The sequence below is a fragment of the Pleurotus ostreatus genome (assembly GCF_014466165.1).
Source record: "Pleurotus ostreatus strain PC9 chromosome Unknown scaffold_1, whole genome shotgun sequence".
NCBI classification, from domain to species: Eukaryota; Fungi; Basidiomycota; class Agaricomycetes; order Agaricales; family Pleurotaceae; genus Pleurotus; species Pleurotus ostreatus.
Window position 1 is genome coordinate 1589671 of NW_023503156.1, and position 23532 is coordinate 1613202.

General features: G+C 50.2%; 11 protein-coding genes across 11 annotated transcripts; 5 read left to right on the plus strand and 6 right to left on the minus strand.

The window, feature by feature from the left end:
- Positions 1-8: 8 nt before the first annotated feature.
- PC9H_000544 (uncharacterized protein) lies at positions 9-1433 on the minus strand (the record flags this gene model as incomplete). Its single annotated transcript, XM_036770199.1, has 5 exons — positions 9-161; positions 216-615; positions 667-878; positions 927-1135; positions 1190-1433. 5 exons carry the CDS (start codon positions 1431-1433, stop codon positions 9-11), a joined length of 1218 nt encoding a protein of 405 aa, XP_036636044.1.
- Positions 1434-1523: 90 nt separating this feature from the next.
- On the plus strand, positions 1524-2081 carry PC9H_000545 (uncharacterized protein; the record flags this gene model as incomplete). The annotated part of the gene is made up of 4 exons (XM_036770200.1): positions 1524-1544; positions 1599-1644; positions 1699-1860; positions 1909-2081. 4 exons carry the CDS (start codon positions 1524-1526, stop codon positions 2079-2081), a joined length of 402 nt encoding a protein of 133 aa, XP_036636045.1.
- Positions 2082-2317: 236 nt separating this feature from the next.
- HOP1 (DNA binding protein) lies at positions 2318-5723 on the plus strand (the record flags this gene model as incomplete). The annotated part of the gene is made up of 18 exons (XM_036770201.1): positions 2318-2427; positions 2484-2628; positions 2680-2730; positions 2781-2846; positions 2898-2917; positions 2967-2997; positions 3048-3200; positions 3253-3304; positions 3357-3531; positions 3592-4048; positions 4099-4414; positions 4452-4588; positions 4638-4752; positions 4793-4952; positions 5009-5073; positions 5124-5174; positions 5225-5454; positions 5508-5723. The coding sequence occupies 18 exons, from the start codon at positions 2318-2320 to the stop codon at positions 5721-5723; spliced, it is 2550 nt and encodes an 849-aa protein (XP_036636046.1).
- A 675-nt stretch (positions 5724-6398) lies between these two features.
- On the plus strand, positions 6399-9824 carry PC9H_000547 (uncharacterized protein; the record flags this gene model as incomplete). Its single annotated transcript, XM_036770202.1, has 18 exons — positions 6399-6443; positions 6503-6683; positions 6743-6899; positions 6952-7055; positions 7116-7245; positions 7296-7435; positions 7498-7752; positions 7812-7870; positions 7924-8083; positions 8136-8282; positions 8339-8562; positions 8616-8702; positions 8762-8939; positions 9004-9230; positions 9294-9373; positions 9426-9498; positions 9559-9624; positions 9684-9824. 18 exons carry the CDS (start codon positions 6399-6401, stop codon positions 9822-9824), a joined length of 2454 nt encoding a protein of 817 aa, XP_036636047.1.
- Positions 9825-10767: 943 nt separating this feature from the next.
- PC9H_000548 (uncharacterized protein) lies at positions 10768-11912 on the minus strand (the record flags this gene model as incomplete). The annotated part of the gene is made up of 7 exons (XM_036770203.1): positions 10768-10902; positions 10965-11041; positions 11092-11119; positions 11177-11288; positions 11349-11401; positions 11463-11620; positions 11687-11912. 7 exons carry the CDS (start codon positions 11910-11912, stop codon positions 10768-10770), a joined length of 789 nt encoding a protein of 262 aa, XP_036636048.1.
- A 583-nt stretch (positions 11913-12495) lies between these two features.
- Positions 12496-14621, minus strand: PC9H_000549 (uncharacterized protein; the record flags this gene model as incomplete). The annotated part of the gene is made up of 18 exons (XM_036770204.1): positions 12496-12509; positions 12561-12595; positions 12652-12684; positions 12732-12778; positions 12829-12868; positions 12919-12965; positions 13021-13110; positions 13162-13241; positions 13291-13334; positions 13382-13494; positions 13547-13644; positions 13697-13732; positions 13784-13805; positions 13872-13881; positions 13931-13979; positions 14026-14083; positions 14136-14282; positions 14343-14621. The coding sequence occupies 18 exons, from the start codon at positions 14619-14621 to the stop codon at positions 12496-12498; spliced, it is 1242 nt and encodes a 413-aa protein (XP_036636049.1).
- Positions 14622-14791: 170 nt separating this feature from the next.
- On the minus strand, positions 14792-15587 carry PC9H_000550 (uncharacterized protein; the record flags this gene model as incomplete). The annotated part of the gene is made up of 3 exons (XM_036770205.1): positions 14792-15202; positions 15280-15348; positions 15399-15587. The coding sequence occupies 3 exons, from the start codon at positions 15585-15587 to the stop codon at positions 14792-14794; spliced, it is 669 nt and encodes a 222-aa protein (XP_036636050.1).
- A 954-nt stretch (positions 15588-16541) lies between these two features.
- On the minus strand, positions 16542-17696 carry GTR1 (GTP-binding protein gtr1; the record flags this gene model as incomplete). The annotated part of the gene is made up of 5 exons (XM_036770206.1): positions 16542-16621; positions 16679-17033; positions 17132-17510; positions 17572-17627; positions 17685-17696. 5 exons carry the CDS (start codon positions 17694-17696, stop codon positions 16542-16544), a joined length of 882 nt encoding a protein of 293 aa, XP_036636051.1.
- A 213-nt stretch (positions 17697-17909) lies between these two features.
- PC9H_000552 (uncharacterized protein) lies at positions 17910-18594 on the minus strand (the record flags this gene model as incomplete). Its single annotated transcript, XM_036770207.1, has 2 exons — positions 17910-18333; positions 18383-18594. 2 exons carry the CDS (start codon positions 18592-18594, stop codon positions 17910-17912), a joined length of 636 nt encoding a protein of 211 aa, XP_036636052.1.
- Positions 18595-18891: 297 nt separating this feature from the next.
- On the plus strand, positions 18892-20704 carry PC9H_000553 (uncharacterized protein; the record flags this gene model as incomplete). The annotated part of the gene is made up of 9 exons (XM_036770208.1): positions 18892-18913; positions 18964-19150; positions 19212-19246; positions 19302-19499; positions 19555-19713; positions 19773-20104; positions 20156-20431; positions 20496-20618; positions 20675-20704. 9 exons carry the CDS (start codon positions 18892-18894, stop codon positions 20702-20704), a joined length of 1362 nt encoding a protein of 453 aa, XP_036636053.1.
- Positions 20705-21836: 1132 nt separating this feature from the next.
- PC9H_000554 (uncharacterized protein) lies at positions 21837-22742 on the plus strand (the record flags this gene model as incomplete). The annotated part of the gene is made up of 7 exons (XM_036770209.1): positions 21837-21891; positions 21950-21986; positions 22038-22100; positions 22154-22202; positions 22268-22337; positions 22391-22474; positions 22528-22742. The coding sequence occupies 7 exons, from the start codon at positions 21837-21839 to the stop codon at positions 22740-22742; spliced, it is 573 nt and encodes a 190-aa protein (XP_036636054.1).
- Positions 22743-23532: the final 790 nt, after the last annotated feature.

A 23532-nucleotide genomic window follows, 5' to 3' on the forward strand; every position in this document is an offset into this window, starting at 1 on the left:
ATATCGAGTCAGCTGAGCATATGTAGACTTACAAGTTCTGATTGTGATCTTGAGGAACGTGCTGATGGTTCGGGGTGCAGGTTGAGGTACTCGCTCATGAACACTCGTAATACTAGATTCCAGCGACGCATCGTTGGAAGGTCCAAAGCTGAGGCATCATCCTAGTCAAAAGTTAGCAACGGAGATGGCAGGGCGACTGGTAGTAGTACACTTACGGCAAGCGTATGCCATACCGAGGGGAACGGTTCAGATATTATATGCAGCACACTGACCCCTCTGTGGAGGAAAGGAACATGATCATCTCCCATATACCCAAAATTCGACTCGTGGCCGGTCCTTGCGCGGAAATAGCTCCTCCATTTGCCTGGTGCCATACCCTGCTCATTGCCGTATGCGAAGGCGCCACTTTCTCCAAGGCGACGTTCTGCACCTGCCATGGCATCGAAGAGCCAAGCGGTATCGATGAAATATGAACGGATGCGGGGAGACGGGGCACCAAGGAGGTCCAGTAAAATCAGGTGCTCGATGGTAGAAAGCTCGGTAACAGATGGGCCATACAACCGTCTCTTCTGTCCCGGAGCAATGTACGTGTTCTCCCACTTTGCTGCAAGATGCCTGTATTGTTCATTCGTTATTAGGCCTTCAGGGGAAATGCAAGGTTCTCACCGAGCGCCGTATATGGAATCTGTATTCGTCCATTCCTTAAATGCCTCTTCCCCATCGAAGAAGATCAACTGCAAAGTAGTGTCCGAGATATCGTCATCGTCTTCAAGCCCAGCGTCAAGGCGCTCTTTACGCTTATTGAGCAATGGATTCAGTGTTTCCGCAAGGTCGAGTATCATTGCGCATGGCGCAGCAGAGTCCGTGGCACCTAAGAACTGTTATCATTTAATGAGGCCACGTAAGACCCAGGTGGTATCACGTACGTCGTGAGAGGCGAAGTACTTGCTGTCGAAATGCGCAGAGAGGACGACACGTCGCGGAGCGGTTGGGTCCTTCGTTGCTATTATGTTAGTGAATTTCTTCTTCCCCAGTGGTGTGGTATCCGTGAAAGAATCCTCCTCGATGTGCCAATCCAAAGCCTTCATCTTGGACACGATATACTCTCTGACCAGAGTGTTATTCGCCGTGTCAGCTAAGTCCACTCATTAGACTTTGTATGCATGTTCCCCAACGACACGACACGCACCGACGCGAGGGATGAGGATTTTGGAGAGATGCGAGTTCGGGTCATTTGGATTGAGCTGCTTCAACGGGTCCGGGGACGAGACCAACGCCTGGATTTCCGCTGGCGTTAATTGTTTGAGAGACCGCCGCTCCAGGCGGGCTTGCAGAGTAGGCTGCGGTGCCAGAAGCAAGCAGAACAACCATAATGTCAGCGTGAGCGTGGTGAATGGCGGCGACCAGCGACCTCTTGTGCGGGTGCCTCGCATTGTCGAGGTGGACGATGATGCCAGCGAAAGGTACATTTATTTTAGCGCCCACGATCACTTCTATACGACGTGCCTGTCCTGACAACTTAGATGGCCATCTTCGGACTCTGGGTAATGCTCTCATTCTTCGTAGACGATGCTCGGTGATGAACTCGCGTGAGGTAGGTAATCAACAAGGCTGGTGGTCTCGTCTACCAGCGCAACTTCTCGGGTGAGCAACACACTGGTTCTACGCGTGTGCATCAAGCACTAACGTGATGTCTAGATGGATTAGCGCAGTTGACTTCAAATGAGAACCTCGTCTTGGCCGGGACGCTGCACGGTATTCATGCCATTACGCGAAACTTGTCGCCCACGGGCACCAGCTCTGGAGCACATGTTATTGAGGGCGAAAGCTTCAAAATGACCATTTTATTGACCCCCACTGGTCAGTGGGCTATCTCCCGTGCGACGGCATATACTGAGACGCTGCTAGCAACGAAGTTCGTTTTGCTCACATCCCTGACGGAGACGACGGCGGATTCTATGCTGCAGAAAGTCTACGAGGCATATTCGGACGCTGTCATGAAGAATCCCTTCCATACACCAGAGATGCCGATTCGAAGCGAAGGGTTTGATAGACGCATAACATCCCTCATCGGTTCATGATATTGTTGTGCGCTACGTTCACCCCAGTTTCCCTTCGTTTTACACTGATCCCAAATTTATATCGAGCTCGTATTTGTATGTATTCCCATAATTTTCTTATTCTTAAATACACGAAGCTGTTCCAACGCCAGTGCCTCGAACTCAGATCTGAAAGGAGGTTGATCACGCGCGAGCGGCGCATTCTCAGGAATTCTCATAATTTCCGCACGACTCTGTTCCTTCCTACCACCACCATCATGCAGGCTCAGTGCACCAACACCACCACACAGGCTATCACATCCGTCCAGAGCCTAGCTGCTGTCCAAACGCTCCTTCGCGCTGGATTGGGATGCATTGCCTACGTTCGGTAGGTTGTCTCCGTCAACGTATACGTTCCGTGCGCATATATCTATCACTATCCAGCAATTTGTTGCCAGCGGACAATTTCAGCCCGAGTCACTTCACGTCCGAGGATGACTCCGTATCTACCGAGCTATCAGAGTGCTCCACTCCGGGAAGTGGAAGAAGTTCAAGCATCCGGCAAAACATCAACGGATTCAAAATTATGGTGCGTGGGGATCATTTTACGACCTACCTGTCACGCTTAAATCTGTCCTAGACTATGAGCCGGGGATATACTGATGAAGCAGATAAGATACTCAACTACCTGGTGAGTCTCCTGGTCGGCGCGGCCGGCATCCTCATCCTTGTGACTGTCAGGAATATGGCATATTCGATGCCGTCGAGAAGCAGTACCTCCGCAGCTTCATCTTCGGAATTTACCTCGTAAGTAGCCTATCGATACCCCGAGGCGAGATGTTCATCTTCTGGTCTCAGGATAGCAACGATCCCAATAAGTGAAAAGCGCATATACGTAGCCATTTCCTATCTAACACCTTCCCATAGCATCGTGGAAGCCTACACGTTCAATTTTCAGGTGCGTGTTTAGTGTAACCATCATTTTCATGACTTACGAAGATGTATTAGTACCACAAGATACCTGGAACGAACATAGCCATCCCTGTGATGACCCTCGACGAGGGCGTCAAGAACATGTCACTGAATGGTCGCGACCCGGTAGTGGACGCAGTGAAAGGAGGCAAGCCACCCACTTTGCGTGACGTAAAGCGCAGTGTCAAAGTCAGCGGCCTTCCTCAAGTCCGCGACGTTGTACTAATGCCGGGACGAGCAGAGACTTTTGAAAGCGCTGATTCATTCCACAAACAATATGGAGGCGCTCCCTAGTGAGTTTGTTGACTTTGATCTGATACAACGTAGAGGACTAAGCATAGGCAGAACGACGCTTCGCAACGTTCAAAGTATTCTATACTGAGTCTACCCCTCCTGAATACGAACCGCCCAATTTCCGCCCTGGAGACCAGAAAAAGGATAAATGGTACTTCATGACCCATGACATGGATGAAATGCCTGAGAAGTGGAGTTTAGGATCCGTGGAAACGGGACATCATAGGTATATCACCTCATCAAGTTGGCATATGGCCTGGCTGCTGATGTCCGGCTGGTTTCATAGTGTGGATGTCAACGTAAGATCTGTCGTCGGCTACTTACCATCCTCCACGGAGAACGATGATTCTACGTTCACTGGAACCATCTCGGTCGATAAGAACGCTCACAAGCTCACACCTGTACAAGAAGCTAATGTTCGGGTCGTCGAAGCAGAAAATCAATTGAAAGATGCAGAACAACGAAACATCGCCTGGGCCGTGGATGGCGTGGTGGTAGGAGATGAGGATGCGGAAGGGGATGAAGATCCTGAATACGAGCTCGGCCCTGAAGGCCAATACGTTCGAACCGTACCGAAAGGGCCTCTCGTTCCCAACGAGAATGTCCCCGTTGGTATGAGAAGTATAGACGGTGAGATAATTCCGCTTGCGCGGCCCCATCATGCGGACGAAGGTTCGATGGATATCGACGAGGCACACTTCGGCGGTATTTCAGAGGAAGTACCGACTCATGTCGCGCAATTGGTCCGTACAAATCACAATCACTTCGTTAATTATATCAAGCTCATTGCCAGAAGCACCCTGAAAACCAGCTTACACCCGGCCAAGCCGACCCTCTAGAACAGACCCAGCCTCTTCAGGATCCTGCTCTTCTATTCACACCAAGTGCGAATCGTCAGACCTCGTCAACGTGTATTCCGTCACTATCCTCGTCACCAATGTCAGACCATCTGGATTACGAGACCACGCCTACTCCGTCTGGAAGGAAACTCCCCACCTCTTCTATTCGTGAAGACGCCGATCTGGGTGATGAAACCCAAGTCTTGGATGATGTTGCCTTTGGGATTGAGAAAGACGGCGATACTGAGATGCTAGGCAATATATTTCTCGGTAAAGGGACTTCATAACACTCAACTACGCCATATAGATATGGAAACTCAAGTGCTTGACCCCATCCAATCATATGAGGACGACCCCAAAACTGAAAATATCGATACTACGCCGAAGGGAAGCGCCACTAAACCTGATAGGGACAATGGTTTGCATTGCGAGTGCCAGATCGACGTGCGTACGTGAACAGGCGAAGACCACCATATGCTCAGCCTGTATACAGATCGAAAATACCGATCAATGCTACTGCGAGGGTGGTTGTGGTAACTGGTACCATTGCTGGTGCGTTTTTGTAATATTTGATTTTCACTTGATTGACTCTCCTCGAGGTGTATGGGGTACGTATACCTCTTCCTTACCAAGGATCTCATTATCTAGAACCCCAAGATCATAGTTATCACTCGGCTCAAGATCAGAGAATGCCCAAGAAATTCGTATGCTTCGATTGCCGCCTTCGTGGCGATCCGAACTGGGAGCTAATTCAAGTCGACCTATATCCACGGATGATATCTAATTTCCGAGAATTAGCGATATTCAGGTGATGGTGTTCTATCCCTAGATCTCACTTTTCACTAATCGGGAAGAATTTATCAGACGAGCGATTAAATTCGCTGAAACGATAAACCCGGAAACAGAAAGTGATTTCATCAAGGCAATGCGTAAGTCGTACAGAAATAGTACACTACTCTCGTACTGAGTAACTCCAAAGAATGCGGCACTATGGAAGGCCACCGACTATTCAAGCGACTCAAAGATGAAGGTCGTTCATGTCATTCACATGTGCAAGGTTGCGACTAACGTGATCCGCAGATATCATGACGCAGAAGATTACTACCGTGGATGAATTGGGCCTCGTAGAGACAACCACCCGGAGTTTGCGAAGCGGTAAGGGCAAAGGGGGAGGCAAACAGAACAAGCGAAAGCCCATTCAGAAGCCACGATTCGCCTTCAATTGCGCTTTCCTAACGACAAAAGAATATGCTAACTACTTCAGCCCGGATTCTAAGGTTGAGCGGGAACTATTGAATATTCCGCAATTGGTTTGATGATGGATACCTAATCTTGGAACTACTGCTGAGCCTCCTTTTCTTAGGTACAGGACGGACGGGTTTTGGCGAGAGCTAGGCTCAACACTCCCTTTGGAACGAATGAGACTCTGGACACTGGATCCCAAACGCAAGAAGCACCTCCTCTGACAATTAACACTGGCGCTGGCGACCTAAAACGAAGCCATGCTGGACAGCAAAACGGACGACCTTCCAAGAAAGTCAAGATCTCTCTAGCTACTGGCGTGGACCTCGCGGAATAAGAACGGACTCGGAACTTTTCTCCCAAGGCATCGTGGATTACGCCCTTACGTCCTTTGTACCACTTGTGAACTGCACAATGAATTGAATGATACTGTATGAAGGAGATCTGCAGCCAGCACGCGCACGGTGGTTATATGTTCAGCCTTGACTCCCATGGGTGCTTCTCCCGCGAAGGTTGGCTTTAGGGTGGGACAAAAACGTCCACATACCAGAGGTTCGCAGCGCCTGCCCTAAAGTTGTCCATAAAAGTGCGACGGCGGCTATGTGTAGCGCCCATCCCCTCATGGCTTTTTACCATCGTCGAAGACACTCTGAGAGTCGGCGGACGTAGCTGGGAGGACCTCGCAGGAGATGAAGTAATGGTGCAAGGCATAGACTACACCTCCGTATCTCCCTTTCGTCGATATCCACGATGCTGGGGCTCGTTAGAGTGGTGCACATTTTCCCAGTACCTAGACACTTGTTTCTATAGCCATATAATAGAACAACCCTCTTTCTGCCTCTACCCACATGGTCTTTTAAAGGCTTCCCCATTGATCTCGAGGGACCCGTCAAAGTCGTGAACATTTGCCACTGAACCTCCACTTTCCAACTCCGGGGGTTTCCCAGTGCATTTGCGTATTTACTTCCGCTCCTCCAAGATCGCTGTGCTCGCTGGTCAAGACGAAGCAAGCATGCCGTATAAGTTGTCTGCAACGCTCGCGGCGCACTCCGCTGATGTGCGTATCTGCTATTGCTATGTTGCTGACGAGGCGACATTCATCTGCGCCATCTCTAGGTTCGTGCGGTTGCTTCACCATCGAACGATCTTGTGCTGTCGGCCTCACGAGATTCGACAGCGATCTCCTGGCAAAGATCCACGGACGAACCTATCTTTGTACCGGCCAATATCCTTCGAGCGGGCTCACGCTACGTCAATTCAATCGCGTATATACCTCCAACACCGGATGTGCCAAAGGGTGGGATCTGTAGACGCCTGCGGTACGATATTGGATGGAACTGACACCGGGATCAACAGGTTACGTTGTGACGGGTGGACAGGACACAGTCGTAAACGTCTTTCGGCTAGACAACCCAGGAGACGATCCGGACTTCTCGTTGCTTGGACATACGGAGAATGTGTGTGCGCTGGACACGACTGCTAGCGGGGTCATAATCTCTGGGTCATGGGACAGGTGAGTGCTTGATGATTCCGGGGACTTGATATCAGCGTGTTGATGACCACAGGACTGCCAAGGTTTGGTCTAATTTCGCTCTCACCTACGATTTGAAAGGCCACCAGCAATCGGTGTGGGCCGTACTTGCAATCGACGAGCAACAATTCTTGACAGGTCAGTTGGTGCTGGATCTGGTGCTGGGTCCTCTAGTGCCCAATCTAACGCAACATGCAGGCTCTGCCGATAAAACCATCAAGATATGGAAAGAGCATAAATGCATACAGACATATCAAGGCCACCGAGATGCAGTACGAGGGCTGGTCCTCATACCAGACATCGGCTTCGCTTCCTGCTCAAACGACAGGTAATTCTGCACGCTTCCCTTTCAGGTAGCTCTAACCGCATCATTTACAGTGAAATACGTGTATGGACCCTCGGGGGCGATGTAGTATACACTCTGTCTGGGCATACATCCTTTGTATATAGCCTTTCCGTCCTGCCCAACGGTGACATCGTCTCCGGTGGAGAGGATCGATCGGTTAGGGTTTGGAGGGGTGCGTCTGTTACGCTTCCCTCTTTAGCCTCCGCCACCGTTTGCTCATCTGTATGCGCATAGATGGTGAGTGCTCGCAGACCATCGTCCACCCGGCTATATCCGTCTGGGCCGTCTCCTCGATGCCAAACGGTGATATCGTCAGTGGCTGCAGCGACGGCGTGGTGCGCATATTTAGTGCCTCGGAGGAACGATGGGCGTCTGCGGAAGATCTGAGCGAGTACGAGCAGAGGGTTGCTAGTACGGCTTTGCCCGTTCAACAGGTCGGAGATGTGAAGAAGAGCGATCTCCCTGGGTTGGAAGCTCTTGACGTACCTGGTATGTCATCCTTTCAGACAAGTATGTCTTAGCTCTAGTTTATTCTGATCGCCGCGAAGGCAAGAAGTCTGGAGAAGTCAAGATGGTGAAGAACGGAGCGTTGGTGGAAGCACATCAGGTATGTCTTTGGTCGATACTTACCAAATAACTTAATTCTTACTCTGACCGTAGTGGGATAGCGCTTCAAATGCGTGGCAGAAGATCGGAGATGTCGTGGATGCCGTAGGACAAGGTCGCAAGCAGCTCTACCAAGGCAAGGAGTATGACTACGTCTTCGATGTCGACATTCAAGACGGCGTCCCACCCCTCAAGCTACCGTATAACGTAACTGGTAGGCATCTTTCCAAACTTTCACCTACTGAGCCCAACCTTAACTCTACCAGAAAACCCGTACTCCAGCGCACAGCGTTTCCTCGCCGCCAATGAGCTCCCTCTGACCTACCTCGATGAGGTCGTGCGGTTCATCGAGCGGAATACAGCGGGAGTGAACATTGGGACAAGCGGTTCAGAGTATGTGGACCCGTATACAGGTGGGGGCTTCGGCGAACTTTGCTAGGTATGGGTAAAACTAAACTTTGTGTTCTAGGTGCCTCAAGGTACCAGAGTTCGGTCCCTTCTGCGCCACAGGCCGATACATCTATGTACGTCGATCCATATACCGGGGCCTCAAGGTATACTGGCACCCCGGCGTCTGCCCCTTCATCCACACCTGCCACCAACTACATGGACCCGTTCACTGGAGCCTCAAGGTATAGCGGCGCGCCTGCGCCTGCCCAAGTTGCTCCCGTAGCACCTGCAATTCTGCCCGTAGTAAGCGTGATATGTTCCAATAGGATTTACTTCTTGCTCAATCCTTCGCGCAGCCGAAAGCCATTACATTCAAGCAAGCGAATGTGGCAGCTATGCAAAATAAAGTACAGCAATTTGACGACGATTTAAAAAATGAAATAGTACGTGCGTGGTTCACCCAGACGGATGGCTACTGACTGCACTCTGTCACCGCTGATAGTCTACTTCTTCGTTGGCCATGTATCCAGAGGAGGCCACTGCGTTAGAAGAAATCTTCTCTCATCTCACACCCTTGCTCTCGACGCCTCCTAGGCGTCCAGCCGCCCCTTTGTCGGAGAGGCATGTGGACGCAATCATACAGATCTTAGGGCGGTGGCCCATTTCCCAGAGATTCCCTGGTTCGTCCTTTTTTAAGGTGGTTCCTGCGCATCTAATAGATTATCGCGTCCTTCCTACCTCCAGTTATCGATCTCAGCCGCCTTCTCACCGGCTTTTGTCCCAGCGTGTTCTCGGCCCCTGGACTGCGAGAACGATTCTTAGAGGCGCTTTTCGAAGCATCGGATTGGTCCTCCTCATGGTCCACACCACTGCCCAAACCCAGGGAGACTAACATCCTTCTGCTATTGAGGACCCTAGCCAATTCATTTCAAGAAGGAACACGCCTTGATGAGGGAACATGGCCTACGAAGGTATGGTCACATTGGTCTATTTCTACACACACTAACCTATTTCCTCTCGCGTGCGGCTCGCAGGTCTTTGAAGGATTGTCTCAGGCACCCTACACTACCCTAAACAAGACTCATAGAGTGGTATTGGCGACTATCCTATTCAAGTGATTAGGACCCCTCTTTCCCAATGGGTGTGAATTCTCACCACCTTTGCAGCGTCTCGTGCCTTGCCCTCTCTGCGCCTTCCGATGCATCTATTCGCTCCAAACATATCTCGTTGATTCTTCGGGTATTCCCTGCTCTATTCACCGTCCTGTCTTCACGCTAATCATCCGCTGTTTGTTCCAAGATACTGGAGACCGAACGGTCAGATTCTGAAGCTGTGTATCGTGCCCTGGTCGCTCTAGGAAACATGGTACGTGCAGCGACCTCATGGGTCGATCATCCGTCATTGGGCATGTTTGCTATTTTCAGGCTCACGCATGCAAGACGCATGGGGCCCCGTTCGCCGCGGCCCAGGCTGGGGAAATTAAGCAGTGCTTACAAGCTTTACCTGGTTCTTTCCCCGAGGACCGAATTCGTAACATAACGCGGGAAATAGGTTCTTTGCTGTGAATTATACGGTGTCTGCCACATAGATGAGGGTTCGGGCGTGGGTTAATGGTGATGATATAGATACACGGATGCATACGCCTTATCGATCATGAGAATGTAAGGGTGATGGTTTGTTTAGTGGTTATCGGATATTAGACTTTCCCCGCGCGCCTTAGCAAGTTGGGGTCCTTGTGTGATGCGTGACATTATTTCGCGGCGCCCTTCCATTTTGATGGTGGCAGTGGAAAAATGCAGCAGCTTGAGCGCTCGCACCAATATACCGATAAACATTGATCCTCGTGTACTTATGGCCGCTGTTGATGATCTACAAGCAGCGCACAAGGGTCAGTCACTGAGAACGGGGACGCCGCCAGCGTCGAAGACTTACGTCCTATTATTAGACTGACAAGGCCAGCGAGTGGCAGACCCGAGTCTGGGGTATCCTCAGTATTTGCGGGAACCTGCACCGCGATCGTCACGGTGGTGGGATACTCCTGGACAAGGGTCCATGAGGTGTACGATCTGGAGGTTCAACTCATGGGTGAGGAGGATATCTGCCTGCCGGTGGGTCATCTTGAGATAGAGACAGTACCATTAAATAGACATAAATGAAAGTCTATGTCTGCGAATTTCGGGAACGAGAGGAAGCTGTAGAAAGGAGCAAGCGCCACTGCGAAGTCCGGTCGCAAGCGATCTTACCGTTACGAACGGGGCAACAGTGAACAGTGATTTAGCAAAAAACGTACCGACACTGATGTCCAACAACGGTAATATAGTTTCATGGGCACGGGGGTGGGGACCCTATATATAACAATCAATATTCTACACCGTGGCTCACTCACCAGCAACATCCTCTCTAGCGCACCACGCTGCGTCCGAAGAGATGAAAGATATATTGGTATCACGATTACAGTCAAAGGAGTATCGGGTGTGGTACAATAAATACGCACACGGGTAACATGGTTCACGAAGCGGGAATGGTCTTATTGAACCAATTGACAATCTGATCTTGGGATTTCTCGAATGCTTCCTTAATTTCGGGAACGTCAAGGTTAGGGCGAGCACCGAAGCCATGGACAGTGCCTGCTAACATGAGCAACTAATGGGCGGCAGATCGAAGTTAACAGACTTGCCTGGGTACAATGTAAACTCGTAGTCAACCCAGTTGTTTTCACCTTCTCTTCCAGCGAAAACAGCCTCAGCTTCTTCACGCAGTTTGTCACTGAAGCTAAAGTCCTCTGTGGGAGATTAAGCGAACGGGAGGTAATCTACAGTGGCAAAGGCTGACCTTCTGCGCACACCCAGGCAGCCGGGATCTGCAAGTGCAAGCAAGCGATGTTAGTGGATGCCGATATGTGAATCAAGCGACGCACCTTGATAGCTCGAATCTGCTCTAAGCTGACTGGGCCAGGGTGCACCACCACGATGCTATCCAAAAGGTCTGTAGCACCGAAGCGAACGGCAACAATGCCCCCGAAGCAGTACCTATAATGCACGATCAGGGGCCTATGTCAGTGCACAGAAGCGATGTCGCCAACTACCCACCCCACAGCGCCAAGCTTCTCGTACTTCTTATCTGCTTGTACCGCTTGGATGAACTAGGTTGTAAAGGTGACTAAGCCGCAGATCTGACAGGCCAAGATTAATGGAGGAACGCACAGACTTCACCCGTTGATCAACGACTGACGCCCGACTTTGGATAAAGGCAGGGATGCTTGGCAGCATGGAGAAGAAGAAGCGGACCCAGCGAAAGAAGCCTATCTTGACGCCGGGGCGATTAGGCATGTCGAGCTGGTTTACACCTAGGATTGGCTTGCCTGGCGACCAGTGGAAGGACATCGTGACATTGAGTGGTCAGCATTGGGCAATTGGTAGGTACTTACCAGCAAAGAGATCAGGCACCCATACGTCGCACTCCAGACGTTTCGCCAATGCATCTGCGATGAGTTTGCTATTCTTGAGGGGTAGCCCAAATACATCGGTGAGTAGCAGAACGGCCCTTTTAGCATGGGGAGAAGGCCCTGGCGCGTAGTATGCGCCCGAAGTACTGATTGTCCCTGTCGGTTCACCTGGAAGTACGTCTCCGTTCTTGCAGTCGGGGCAACTCATTTTGAAGGGTCTGGGCGATATCAAAGTTCAACAGCAAGTGGTTGCTTTTAGACACCTTATAAGGGCACCTCTCCTTCCCACTGAATAGTGGCACACGTCATGGTCATTTGCCAATCGTCCAAGAAAACCAATCGGGTTCGCCAATCGTGTCCGACCGGCAAACTACCGTCGGATAACGCACTTATATTTAACCAAACCATGATAACTGTGACTGTACTCGTGAACGCCCGTCGGCCATTGCAACCTGGATCACCAAACATAATTTCTCCAAAAACGTGGACTATCGATTTTCTGAGAAATAAATTCCGGGAAACATACTATCTGTCGGGACAATAATAATAGCGTGGGCCGTGTATACAAGCCAGATGTGCCTCCAGTATAGGTTTTAGGTAGATGAAACGCGGACACGGAAGATCGCAGCCCACGCCGGGAGTGATATGTGTGGCTGGGTAACGAGCGGAGGTATAGTGTTGAAGAAACGCAGGGAAACGGGTGAGGTAGCGCAGAGTTGAGAAAGAACTTGGTAAGGGTCACGGAAGGCATGGGTTTTGCAATTGCAATGGTCGCGCGAGGTGTGGATGTTTTATGATACCCAGACTGTGGTCCAGCAATTAGTATAGCGCGGAGGACCTACAGGAATGTACATACAAGCAAGGGCGATGACGATGTACAGTCCGACGAGCCTGTGAACAGACCAATGAGAAGGGGTCGCATCAAAATTACACGTGGATGGACATACATGAGACCCTCCATGTAATTCGATTTTCCATCCCTATAAAAATGAGGAAACTGTATACGGAAAGAGCGTCGGAAACTTACTGCAGTAACAGGTTGACGAGAAGAACCGAAGCGAAAAGCGTAATCGTCTGGTGAACTGTCAGAAACACGAGGCAAAATCCTGTTCGCGTTATCGTACCTCGAAATTGGCGAAGAATAGGCTGAGGTCGTGTCCAGTGCTAGAACGGAGTCAGTTGGATACGTCTCACCGTCCAAAGCGGTAGCTTACATCCATCCGACAATAACCAAAAGGGGGACAACGAAGACGGCGATTTGCTAGCGATACAACCACAATGAGCAAACGCTCGAGATAATTCCTTCCGATGCTTACGATTGAGCTACCAACGGCGATGGTAATGGTGATTTCCATTTTGCCTTTATTGGCCATCCAAACGGCGGTGACATGCTCTGCTGCGTTGCCCTGCATTTTGTTCACATAGCGTCAAGATGAAGAAGGCAGAAGGCAGCTCACAACAAGGGGCAACAAAATGACACCAATGAAGATCTTTGGGATGTGATACCTTTCTGCAGTCTCCTCAATTGATGCAACCACTAAGGAGAGGGGTTAGGACGGATCAATTCGCAGAGGAAGACGACCGACAGTAGTCAGCGCAGAAGGCTGTAACAACAGTAACGCCCAACAATCTATAAAACGATCAGTTTAGTCCAGTGGAAAGTGTTACATCACTCACGCTATACCAGCTGCGATCGTGCTCATGTGTGGCTCCTCCACCTCCTCTTCAATAACGTCACCATTGGAGTCGCATTGAGGCACCGCGGTAAATAGGTCGGAATGTGATTTGAGCTGGACTCAAAGCCGTTTGAGGTATGAATTCTACAAAAATTTGGTTGCTTACCTGGAAATACAGATACGCGATGTATATGCCGAGGAGGATGATAGATGTACCACGAGAGATAACCAGGAGCTCGTGCATGTCATTATCGGCACCGTTTTCTGTCCATCTGATAAGCCGCCTGGTTGCAACTCATTTGGATGAATCACGTACCTCTAGTACTATGGAAAGCAGCAGGAATGACCAAAGCTAAAGGCGGGGCTTAGCTGGCAGCCAAGGGTGACGGTGAATACAACGAACTAATGCAAGCCAAGGTCATCAACTTGAATCAATCGGACTTCAATCAACACGTGTACTATCATTGGCATCGAAAATGCATGAAGCTCACCGAAGCCGAACTAGTGAGACAGTGTCAGAAGTGGACGACACAGTTATACGAGAACATACGTTTGAGCGGCGGTAGCCTGGAAAGAGCTCTCAGAGAAATTGAGTCCCGCTGTACAATGTTAGCCTAGTTTCGTTGGTAGAGGGACCCAACCTACCAGCCAAAAAGGAGCAGCCCAGAACAAGCAAGATATTGGAGAGGATGGAACCAAGCATCTGGGCTCGCCATTGTTAAACGCGTGCGTATGGATAATCCAACGCAACCTACGGATGTCTGGACGATTCGGAGTTCATTCTGGAGTAGGGCGGCGACGCCGACGATAATCTCAACAGCATTGCCGAAAGATGCGTTCAGGAGACCGGCCAGTGTCTGACCCAGCTTCGCAGACACCTGTTCAGTCGCATCGCCTAATAACTATAGATGCAACGGTTGATTAATTTCTATTCCGACCAGGAAAGGATACATGACCGATACCTTGGCCAGGGGAATAATAGCGATGAAGCTGAATAGAAACCGGAGACCAGCGTCCCAGCCGAGATGGTGGGATATTATGCTAAGGGGCACAAATACAAGGAGTACATTGAACCAGCTGCCAAACAGGAACCATATAAATGAATGAGTCCAGCTAGGTTCGCCTTCGGCTTTGATGAGCGTAGACAAGCGCTGAGATACTGATCTCGCGGAGGCATCGCCATTGTGGCCGTTCTCGCCACCGCCATTGGGGAGGAGAGGGGTTCTGTCGGAAGGGGACATGATGGTTGATGAGGTGAAAGGAAAGGCGGAGTGATTAGCTTAGAAGTGGTAAATATGCAAAAAGAACAATTTTTATTCCAAAGCTGTTGAGCTTGCTTTAAGGGTAAGACTGACATCAGGCCTGCCGCCTGGGGGCAGTGTTTTGCCACGTGATCGTCTATTTAGGGGCTTTAGGTTTCGTTTACATCCGCGTTGTCTTGCACTACTTCCACGGATTGCGCGAGAAGGTGAGAAATATCGCCGTATTTCACCAGAATTGGCTCGCAAGCGTCGGGAAAGTCGATGGTGGTCACTGCCGTGTTCAGCAGCCTCCACACACCAACTCCGCCGCCACGCTGCACCTCGCCGCTCCGGAGCAGGTTCTGAACCAGGGTTCCAATGAGGCCGCCGTGCGAGACAACCAGGATGTTGTACGGAGCAGATCGGGGAGGCAGGGCCCCAATGCCCCCAACAATCTCCCTCTTCCACCAAGCCATCATCCGACCTACAAATTCCTGGCTTGGCTCAATCGAATGGTTGTACTCTGCAGATGGCAACTGCGCCCGCTCTGCAATGCTGAGGCCTTGCGCGAGCCCCATGTACTGTCGTAAAAAAATCATCAGGCCCCACGTCTCGCACCGGTGCCCGGTCCCGGTCACGTACTACGGGGATTACTCACCTTTTCCCTCAGCTCTACAGCTTTATTCAATACGACATTGGGGTGATGCCTCAGAATACACTCTGCCGTCTATCGTCGACATCAGTGCCGTGAGTCAGATACAATCTATCGCCTCTCACATCTACCGCCCGCTTCAGATCACTGGTATGCGCGAAATCGAAGGGGATCTGTTGGAGGGCACGTGCCACCAGATCAGCTTGCCGCCGCCCAGAGTCGTTCAGTTCGGTGTCGAGCTGGCCTTGGATGATGCCGGAGTGGTTCTCCTGGGTCTCACCATGGCGCACGATGTAGATGCGAGCAGTAACCATCTTATACACGACGCAGGCGCTACGCCCTACAGCTTACCACTGGGATCAGGTCCGTTTTTGGTAATTGATCGCGCGGGCGCTTCTCTGGAAGTCACTGTCACGTCAACCTCTATCAGCCAATGCATCATGTCGTGTTTGGCGTCACAGGCCTCACCACAGACTGGCGGTCGAGAGAAATTGTATATGGTCGGACACCGGGACAAACGAACCCAGGGGACGGCCGCGTGACATTGAAAATTACCAGAATGGAAACTCATCAATCACACGATGTTTCACTCTGTAGGAATGGTGAAATGCCCAAAACCCACCTGCTTAAAAAGTCGAAGAGATCACTCCTTCCGTGTCCACAAAGAAGTCTGAAGATATTCAAGAGTATACTAAAAATGCATGGTCAAAATCTGGCATTATTGACCAGAGGATCATCAATGTTTGAGACACGAAAATTCCTTATCTTATTGCGTGTGTCAAGGACCAGTAATGTATGAAATTAATTAATAGATTTATGAACGTGAATTACTTCTAAATTGGCGTATACTATGCTTCATCAATGCTTCGTACCCCATCACTACTTCGTACCCCTTGAATTACTCACCCATTGTCTCCTACCCTGCTAAGATATTCTCGGAATATGATGTAGCAATGCCTACGCACGCATTCGTACCACTTTGAAGCAATACACGACCATATTTCAAACGGTAGAATCTTGGCTGGTGTCACGCTCTGCCGCAGAAGCCGCTGCGGACAATGAATCTGGGATTGATTTATCCTACGTGAGTTCCAATACCTTTTCCGCTCGTCCCTGTGATCGCCAAGTCGGAGTGCAACACTGTGACGTGACGTTTGTGACGCTACGAAGTAGTGATGGGGTACGAAGCATTGATGAAGCATAGTATACTGAACGGCAACTACTCAGTATTGGTAGGGGTTAACGTTGACCCCAACACTCAGAAAGAGTCAAGAAACAAGACTGTCGCCTTGCAATTCTTCGAACTTCCGGCGAGCCATGCGAATGTTGAGCTTAAGCGCTGCAGTTTCTACACAAAGCACCGATGAGTTAGCTGCCACGTCCAGCACCAGGAGGTCAAGCACACCTATCGTCGGATTATGTACGATGACCAAAACGTATGCATTCTTCGTCATTTCGTCCAGGACGGCAGTAAAATCTGGCAATTCCATTTCCAGCGAGTGGAACTCTTCTCGTACACGGGAACATGAGTGTTTGAATGCTTTGACTAGTTCAGAGGTGCGTTCGTATCGTGTGGCATTGAGCTCGTGAGGGTCGGAGTCGGTAGATGCGCTGGGACCAGTGGAAGTTGCGATGACAAGAAAGGTGGTTCGTTCGAAGAGGATGACCTCCGTTGCTCCGCAAGCACGTGAAAAGATATTTAGATGCTTAGAGAGTAAAGCTGCGTTGGGTATGAGGGTGTGGACGATGCTCGACCAAGCCTACCGCGAAGGGTTAGTAGTATGAAGTTAGATTGGAGACGTAATGAGCATGCCTTATATAAACTTTCGTCATAGATACTTGTTCCGAAGATGGTGACAGTAGCCTCAGCACTTGCCGCGGTCAGCTCCTTCTGCTTCTTCGTAAGCACAGCATTCCTGTCTCGGACCAAGTCCATTTTGTGGACCAACAAGAAGACCGATGCTTCGGGACTGTACGTCCTCAATCCGTCAAGGCAGTCGCGGTAGTATTCCAAGTCCTTGTTCATCTCCCGCGTCTCTGCATCAAATACGTATATCATGACGCCGACGTGTTTGAAGATAGTAGAGCGCTGGGTAGTGAGGTACGAGTCCATGAAAGCATCTTGGCCACCGCAATCCCAGAGATTGAGGATAAGGTCGCCCAAGAACCTGACGTGGTTCTGCTCTACGTCGATCGTGGCGCCAAGCCGCGCCGTCAACGACGCGGGATTGTTGGAGCTAGAAAGAACGATAATGGATTCAAGCAGAGTCGTTTCAAAAGAACGGCTAGCGAACCCACAAGATGAGGGACCGCATGGAGGTCTTGCCACTCCCGGAAGCCCCCATGAGGAGGACCTGCGAACGGACTCGTGGTCTGTCACTTTCCTAGGAGTATCGAGCACATTTGCAAACCTTCTTCTTCATGGCTGCGGCCTTGAAGTCGCGAGGAGAGAAGCAATGGTGGTGGTGTTGGTTCAACCAAGGGATATAGGAGCCTGCGTGTCACGCGACCGCTCTTCAGCGACCAACACTTCCGCATTCAGTCCGGGTCGGGATGTGATACTGCTTGGATGTGATGTGATGATACACTTTCTAAGTACACTACTCGTTCGTTCCGTCTTTTTATTTCCCCACAATTTAGAATTTCCCCTCGTTCCAGCGTCTGATCTGCGAGGCCATCTCGACTGCCGCTAGTCCCCAATCCTCGCCATGGTTATGCCCTTTATCTTCGCCTCGACCTAACCCAGCCCTCTCCAAGGCTTGATCGTCGGTAAGTGCAGTCAAGACACCGAATATGACGGGGACGCCGGTGTCGAGCTGGACTTTCATAAGTGCATGGGATACAGTCTCGCAGATGTACTCAAAATGCATGGTAGCGCCTTTGATGAGCACGCCGATCGCAATGACAGCATCGAATGGACCGTTCGGCATGGAGACCGTCTTCGTGGGCGCCGGAGTCCCAGAGCGAGACGCGACTTTGGGCGAGTCCGTTCCAAAGCTCAATCCGCCAAGCAGATCGGCGGCGGTGGAACCAGCTTGGAAGTGAGAACCAGATATCACTCTAACCGGGCTGATGATGAGCATGCGCGCAGAGAAGTGAGCGAACCCACTTCGAGCATGCCAGAGGAAGTTCGTAGCTCCCTGGAACAGACTGCACTACGATGTTGCTCTCCTTCACGCCGCGTTCCTTGAGCTTCGCAATGGCGCCTGCTATGAGCGCGTCTATCACGGTTCTGTTCCACCGGGCATGCACAATGGCGACACGCAGATTTGACCCATCGTACAGTGTTTCTGGTGCGCCGAGGCCTTTGATGGTGCTCATGGTCGAAGTTGCGGTGATAGATTGGACGGTGGAAACTTGCTCAACCTTGATGATAACGGATGAGGCAGTGTAAGCCTTGGACTAGAACTGTTCTTTCCCACCGGAATATTATCGCGAAGGAATTCTGAATCTTGTACCAGTCACTGGTATTCTACAAGCGATAATCCCGGACTGAGCAATGATATGGGAGCGGTACCGTGGGAATAAATCTTCGATCACTAATTTCAAGCGCCCGACCACCATCATTTTGTGCTCAAGACTGGCTATCATCTCAAAGACGTTACGGAGATCCCGAGAATGGGTGACACGAATCTAGTCGGTGAGGGACCAGATATAATGCGAGAGTTGAAGCTGATGTGTCTTAAACAGCGACATACACCCTCATCCATTCATTCCTCACGAAACAGTCCCATGTCAAAGCTGCTGCTGCTCTGAAAAAAGCTGTCAAAGATGTGGTTATATTGAAAGATGAAATAGAAATAGAAGGCCCTCAGCTAGACGAAATTATCAACGAATGGAAGAAGGCACAGGCGGAAAATAAGCAGGACTCATCCTCGTGAGTACAATGAACTGCACGCATAACTCGTCTTTTCTAACCTCCGGATTCCTCGTGGTAGTGATAGTGATAGTGACTCTGATACCAGCTCAGATTGTATGTCAATTCCAACCTTGCTATGCCTACTGTTGGCTGATTGCATAGATTGCAGCCACTTCATCTGAGTCCAGTGCGCCAAAATCACCCAAAAGTACAGCACAGAAAACCCGGAAAGCCTCCGTAACAAGGAGCCCACCCTCGTCATCATCTTCCTCGGATTCTTCTGACAGCGATGCAGAACAAAAGCCCAAGCCCTCTAAATCGAAACCCAAGGCGGTGGCGGCGAAATCAAAATCAAAGGAGTCTAGTGGTTTGTTGAACATTCTTCCATTTCTTCATTCATTTATTTACAACTTCTCGCGTAGACAGTTCTTCTTCTTCTGATTCGGACTCGGACGCCTCTGCTGCAACAGTCCAACAAAAGGTACAAAAGGCCACTGCCCTGAAAACAGTCAAATCAACAAAATCCTCGAATTCGAGATCTTCAGATTCAAGTTCGTCATCAGAATCTGGCTCCGAATCAGGTCAGTATAGCATTCCACCATCGTTGTTACAATACTGTTTACATTTCAACTCTTCGTAGACGATGAATCTAGCGACGCCGAAACAATAAACAAAAAGCCCATCAGCAAAGCTGCCAAGAAAACAAAATCACCCGACCGCGATTCAAGTCAAACGCTGACATCAGACTCAAAAGCTGGGAAGGGAGGATCTTCGTCGCCGAGTTCAGATGAAAGCTCAAGTTCGGACGAAAGTTCGGACGAGGATATGGCGCCTCCCGCCGCCAAAACGGCCCTGACCAGCAAATCGGGTGAGGCTGCAGCGAAAGCCGACTCCTCGTCGGAATCTTCGTCCTCTTCATCAAGCGAATCATCAGATTCGGATGACGAAGTGTCTCCAGTCAAGACATCTAAAGTGCGTGCGATCGCCCGGGTAGACCGGGTTCTAACCTCATTCACTTTCCAGAGCAAGGCCGCTGCGCCTCCCGAACCGCAACCTGCTGCTGACCCAGAGTACACTCAAGTAACAAAGAAACGCCGTACGTCGGAAAGCGGTGCTGCAGTCACTACTGCCACGACCGTCTCCTTGCCAGAGGAATCATCGACAAATTACCAACAGGAACAGAAATCTAAACGAAATCAAGGCGGGAAGCAACCTCGCAAGCCAAATACGCCATTCCGCAAGATCGATCCTGCGAAGTACGAAAATACCGAATTGATAGATAATCGTTATGTGGCCAAGGTTCGTTCGTTTCTCTCTCCCTCGGTTAGTTGATGTTCGACCGAAATGCTGATTGATTTCATAGGCGGGCCCATCGAACGATTATGGTGCTAAGGCGCACGCCGATTTGATCGTCACCCGGGGCTCGTCGTTCCGTAAAGAGAAGAACAAGAAGAAGCGAGGAAGCTATAGAGGTGGTGAGATTACGGTATGTTACCCCCCTCCCCCGTCATTATGTCCCGCTTCTGATGGCTGAACGGTTAGATGGAGAGTCATAGCATCAAATTTACGTAGCTGCGATATTTTGTCATCTTTGGAGTCGTGATCTACATTCATTCAATACTTGGTGCGGGTGTTGCCATCTGTCCTTAACCTCCATGAGGTGTGTACACTTGAGCTTGCAGCGCCACTGCGTCCAAGTGACCGGTGCTGGCGAGTATACTCACACTTTAATCAAAGAAACTCTGCGCCAATGCGACTCTAATCCTGATGGCCGTTCATCTAGAATTTTTCAACCTTCTTATGTTAATGGCGAAAATAACGACAGCAAGTACAATTACACCCTGTCACTAACCTGCAGCGCACGACGTGATTGCTTTGCAATTTCCAGCCAAAGCACGCCTCTCCGATCTTGAACATCACGTCCTTGGCGCTGTCACCTTGGTGAATAACCCTTTGTATGTGCGCCCCCAAGGGTGATCCATCCCGGAAGGTGTTGATTCGCTCCTCGGCATCGCTTTCGGCCTTCAAACATTATGTATTTTGGGCTAGGACAATACCCTATTGTGTCCGTACGGAACTAAACACGCAGAACAACGTCCTCTGACTTTATCCGTTAGTGGAACACAAAATTTGGCATGCTATGCAAGTGTGTTGATGATCATTTGTTTTGCTCTTCTAGCTTGGAGGGTCTTCTTGTCACACGTCGGTAAAAACTCCTGCCCTGTGGCCCACCGTGGTGTGATTTGTCCTCGAATGCTGAGCGAATACAAGGGACCGTAACTCGGGTACGCAAAGACGCAAGCTCTAGACTTCACCCACGCTTGCCAATGATTATTGGCAACACGGAAAAAATGCTTGGCATCTGCTCGACAGCGAATTTGAGGTCGCTGAAGAGTCGCGAATTATCGTCCGTGCACAATTGCGCTTCATGGGAACGGTCGTCTGCAGAGAGGAAAGGGAGTATACCGGCGGCGGTGCGAAGGTAAGGGTGAATTTCCGTTGCACGTGGTTCGGGACGTCGGAGCAGCGGCAACCCTGAATATTGCATTATTTGTACGAGTTTGGTTAGTATATTAACAATTTCCGAGTAAATTTCCCACTAGTCGCCTTTCGCCCAGCTCTTTCACTTGACCTCGCCTCATCAGCGTGCTCGACACTCACACTCTTTTAAACCAGAATCACCTCCATCTCCTCATCCCACAAAATGTTCTTCGCAAAGTCGCTCGTTGCCCTCCTCGCCGCCGGCTCATCTGCCTTGGGTATGTCTGACATTCAAGTCATCTTTTTATTGCGGCGGCTGATCGTGGCGCACGACAGCTATTACCATCACCTCCCCCTCCCAGTCCGCTTACTGGTGCGCGATTTCCCCTCCTACCTTCTCTTGTTTCTAACGGTGACCGCGCAGGGTTCAGAACACCTCCAATGTCATCGCTTGGACCTTTAACAGCGGTGATACCAACCCCATTGAGTGCGTGAACTCGGGCAAACGAACAATTGAGCACGGCTAATATCTATGTCTAGCATCACTGTCACGAACTCGAACAACTCCTTCCTCAACGGCATCTTCTCTGTGCGTGATTAGCTTTAGGGTCTCGTCGAAGGTTGATTCTCACGCGCATTCTTTTCGCCTTGTAGATTGCGCGCGGTGTTGACTTGACAAATGGCTCTTTCACTGTCACCAATGTTACTCTCGTCGCCGCTTCTGGTAGGCATTCAACGCGTTTCAAACAATATCATTGCCAATCTCCAATTTTATAGGCTATGTTGTAAACTTCGTCAACGGCACCAACCAGTCGCAGATCTTTGCCAGCTCTGGTGAATTCGACGTTCGCACTTCAGGAAGTAAGTATTAGGTTATCTAAGCGCTCCGATCGCGTACTGATTCACCCATTAAGCCACCCCCGCTAGCGTCTCTATCCCTGCTCCATCCCCCACCGCTACGACACCTACGTCTGGATCTGCTTCCGGCACTGCTGCCTCCGCTAGCGCCACTGGTCCTCCTGCGCCCTCCCCGGAGGCCAATGCTGCCGCCCCTCTCATCGCCAACGGTATTGTCCCCATTGCCCTCAGCGCAGCTATGGCGCTGTTCGGTGGCATTGTTGCCATGTAAAAAACCGGCGCGCTCCGCATCTCGAACATTCCGTTTCCATATGTGTTCATCACCGATACTGTTATATTGCACACGTTCTTGGCCGATCTGTAGATGCCATTTTTACGATGAGTAGTAACGTTCATCTTTTGTTTATAGCGTAATTGTTGGTTATAATTTGTTCTTGCTCGTGTCTCCCGTTTTGTTCTTGTTGATACCCCGATCCATGATGACCTTGTTGTATTATCCATGGACGAGACACAGCAGAGCAAACAATATAATTCGCTTCAAATCATCTTGGATACAAATGTGATTGTTCACCAAGGCGGTTTGGATGGCAATGTTCCCCTGCTTCCAGATGGATCTGGCTCGGGAAGAGATTGTAGATACAGAAGTTGATGCTGATGGTGTTCATCATCCCCTGCATTTCACTACCTATGCCTGTTGCCTGTCAGACGACCACACACACACATCTACATCGTTAAGCTAAGTAAGGTGTTCAGTGTGTAGGCAAGGTGCAGCAATGAGCGCTATTGTTCTTATCTTGGACATCCTCCCATCCCTGCCACAGATCGAAGCTAGCTTCCTCCCTCGCCTGGGCCCCCAGAGAGCTCCCCAGAGGTGACTGCATGGGCGTAGACTCCCCGTTAAACCTACCTTCCCATACAGTAATCAGCGGTTATCAGTGCAATTCCATGCTTTGAAGGGCTCCATGACAAGGATGAACCATACTCGAGCTCACTTATGTTCCATCAAACCTTTTTTTCTCACTCTTGACTGGTTTTGCGCTAACCTTGTGGACCTGCACATG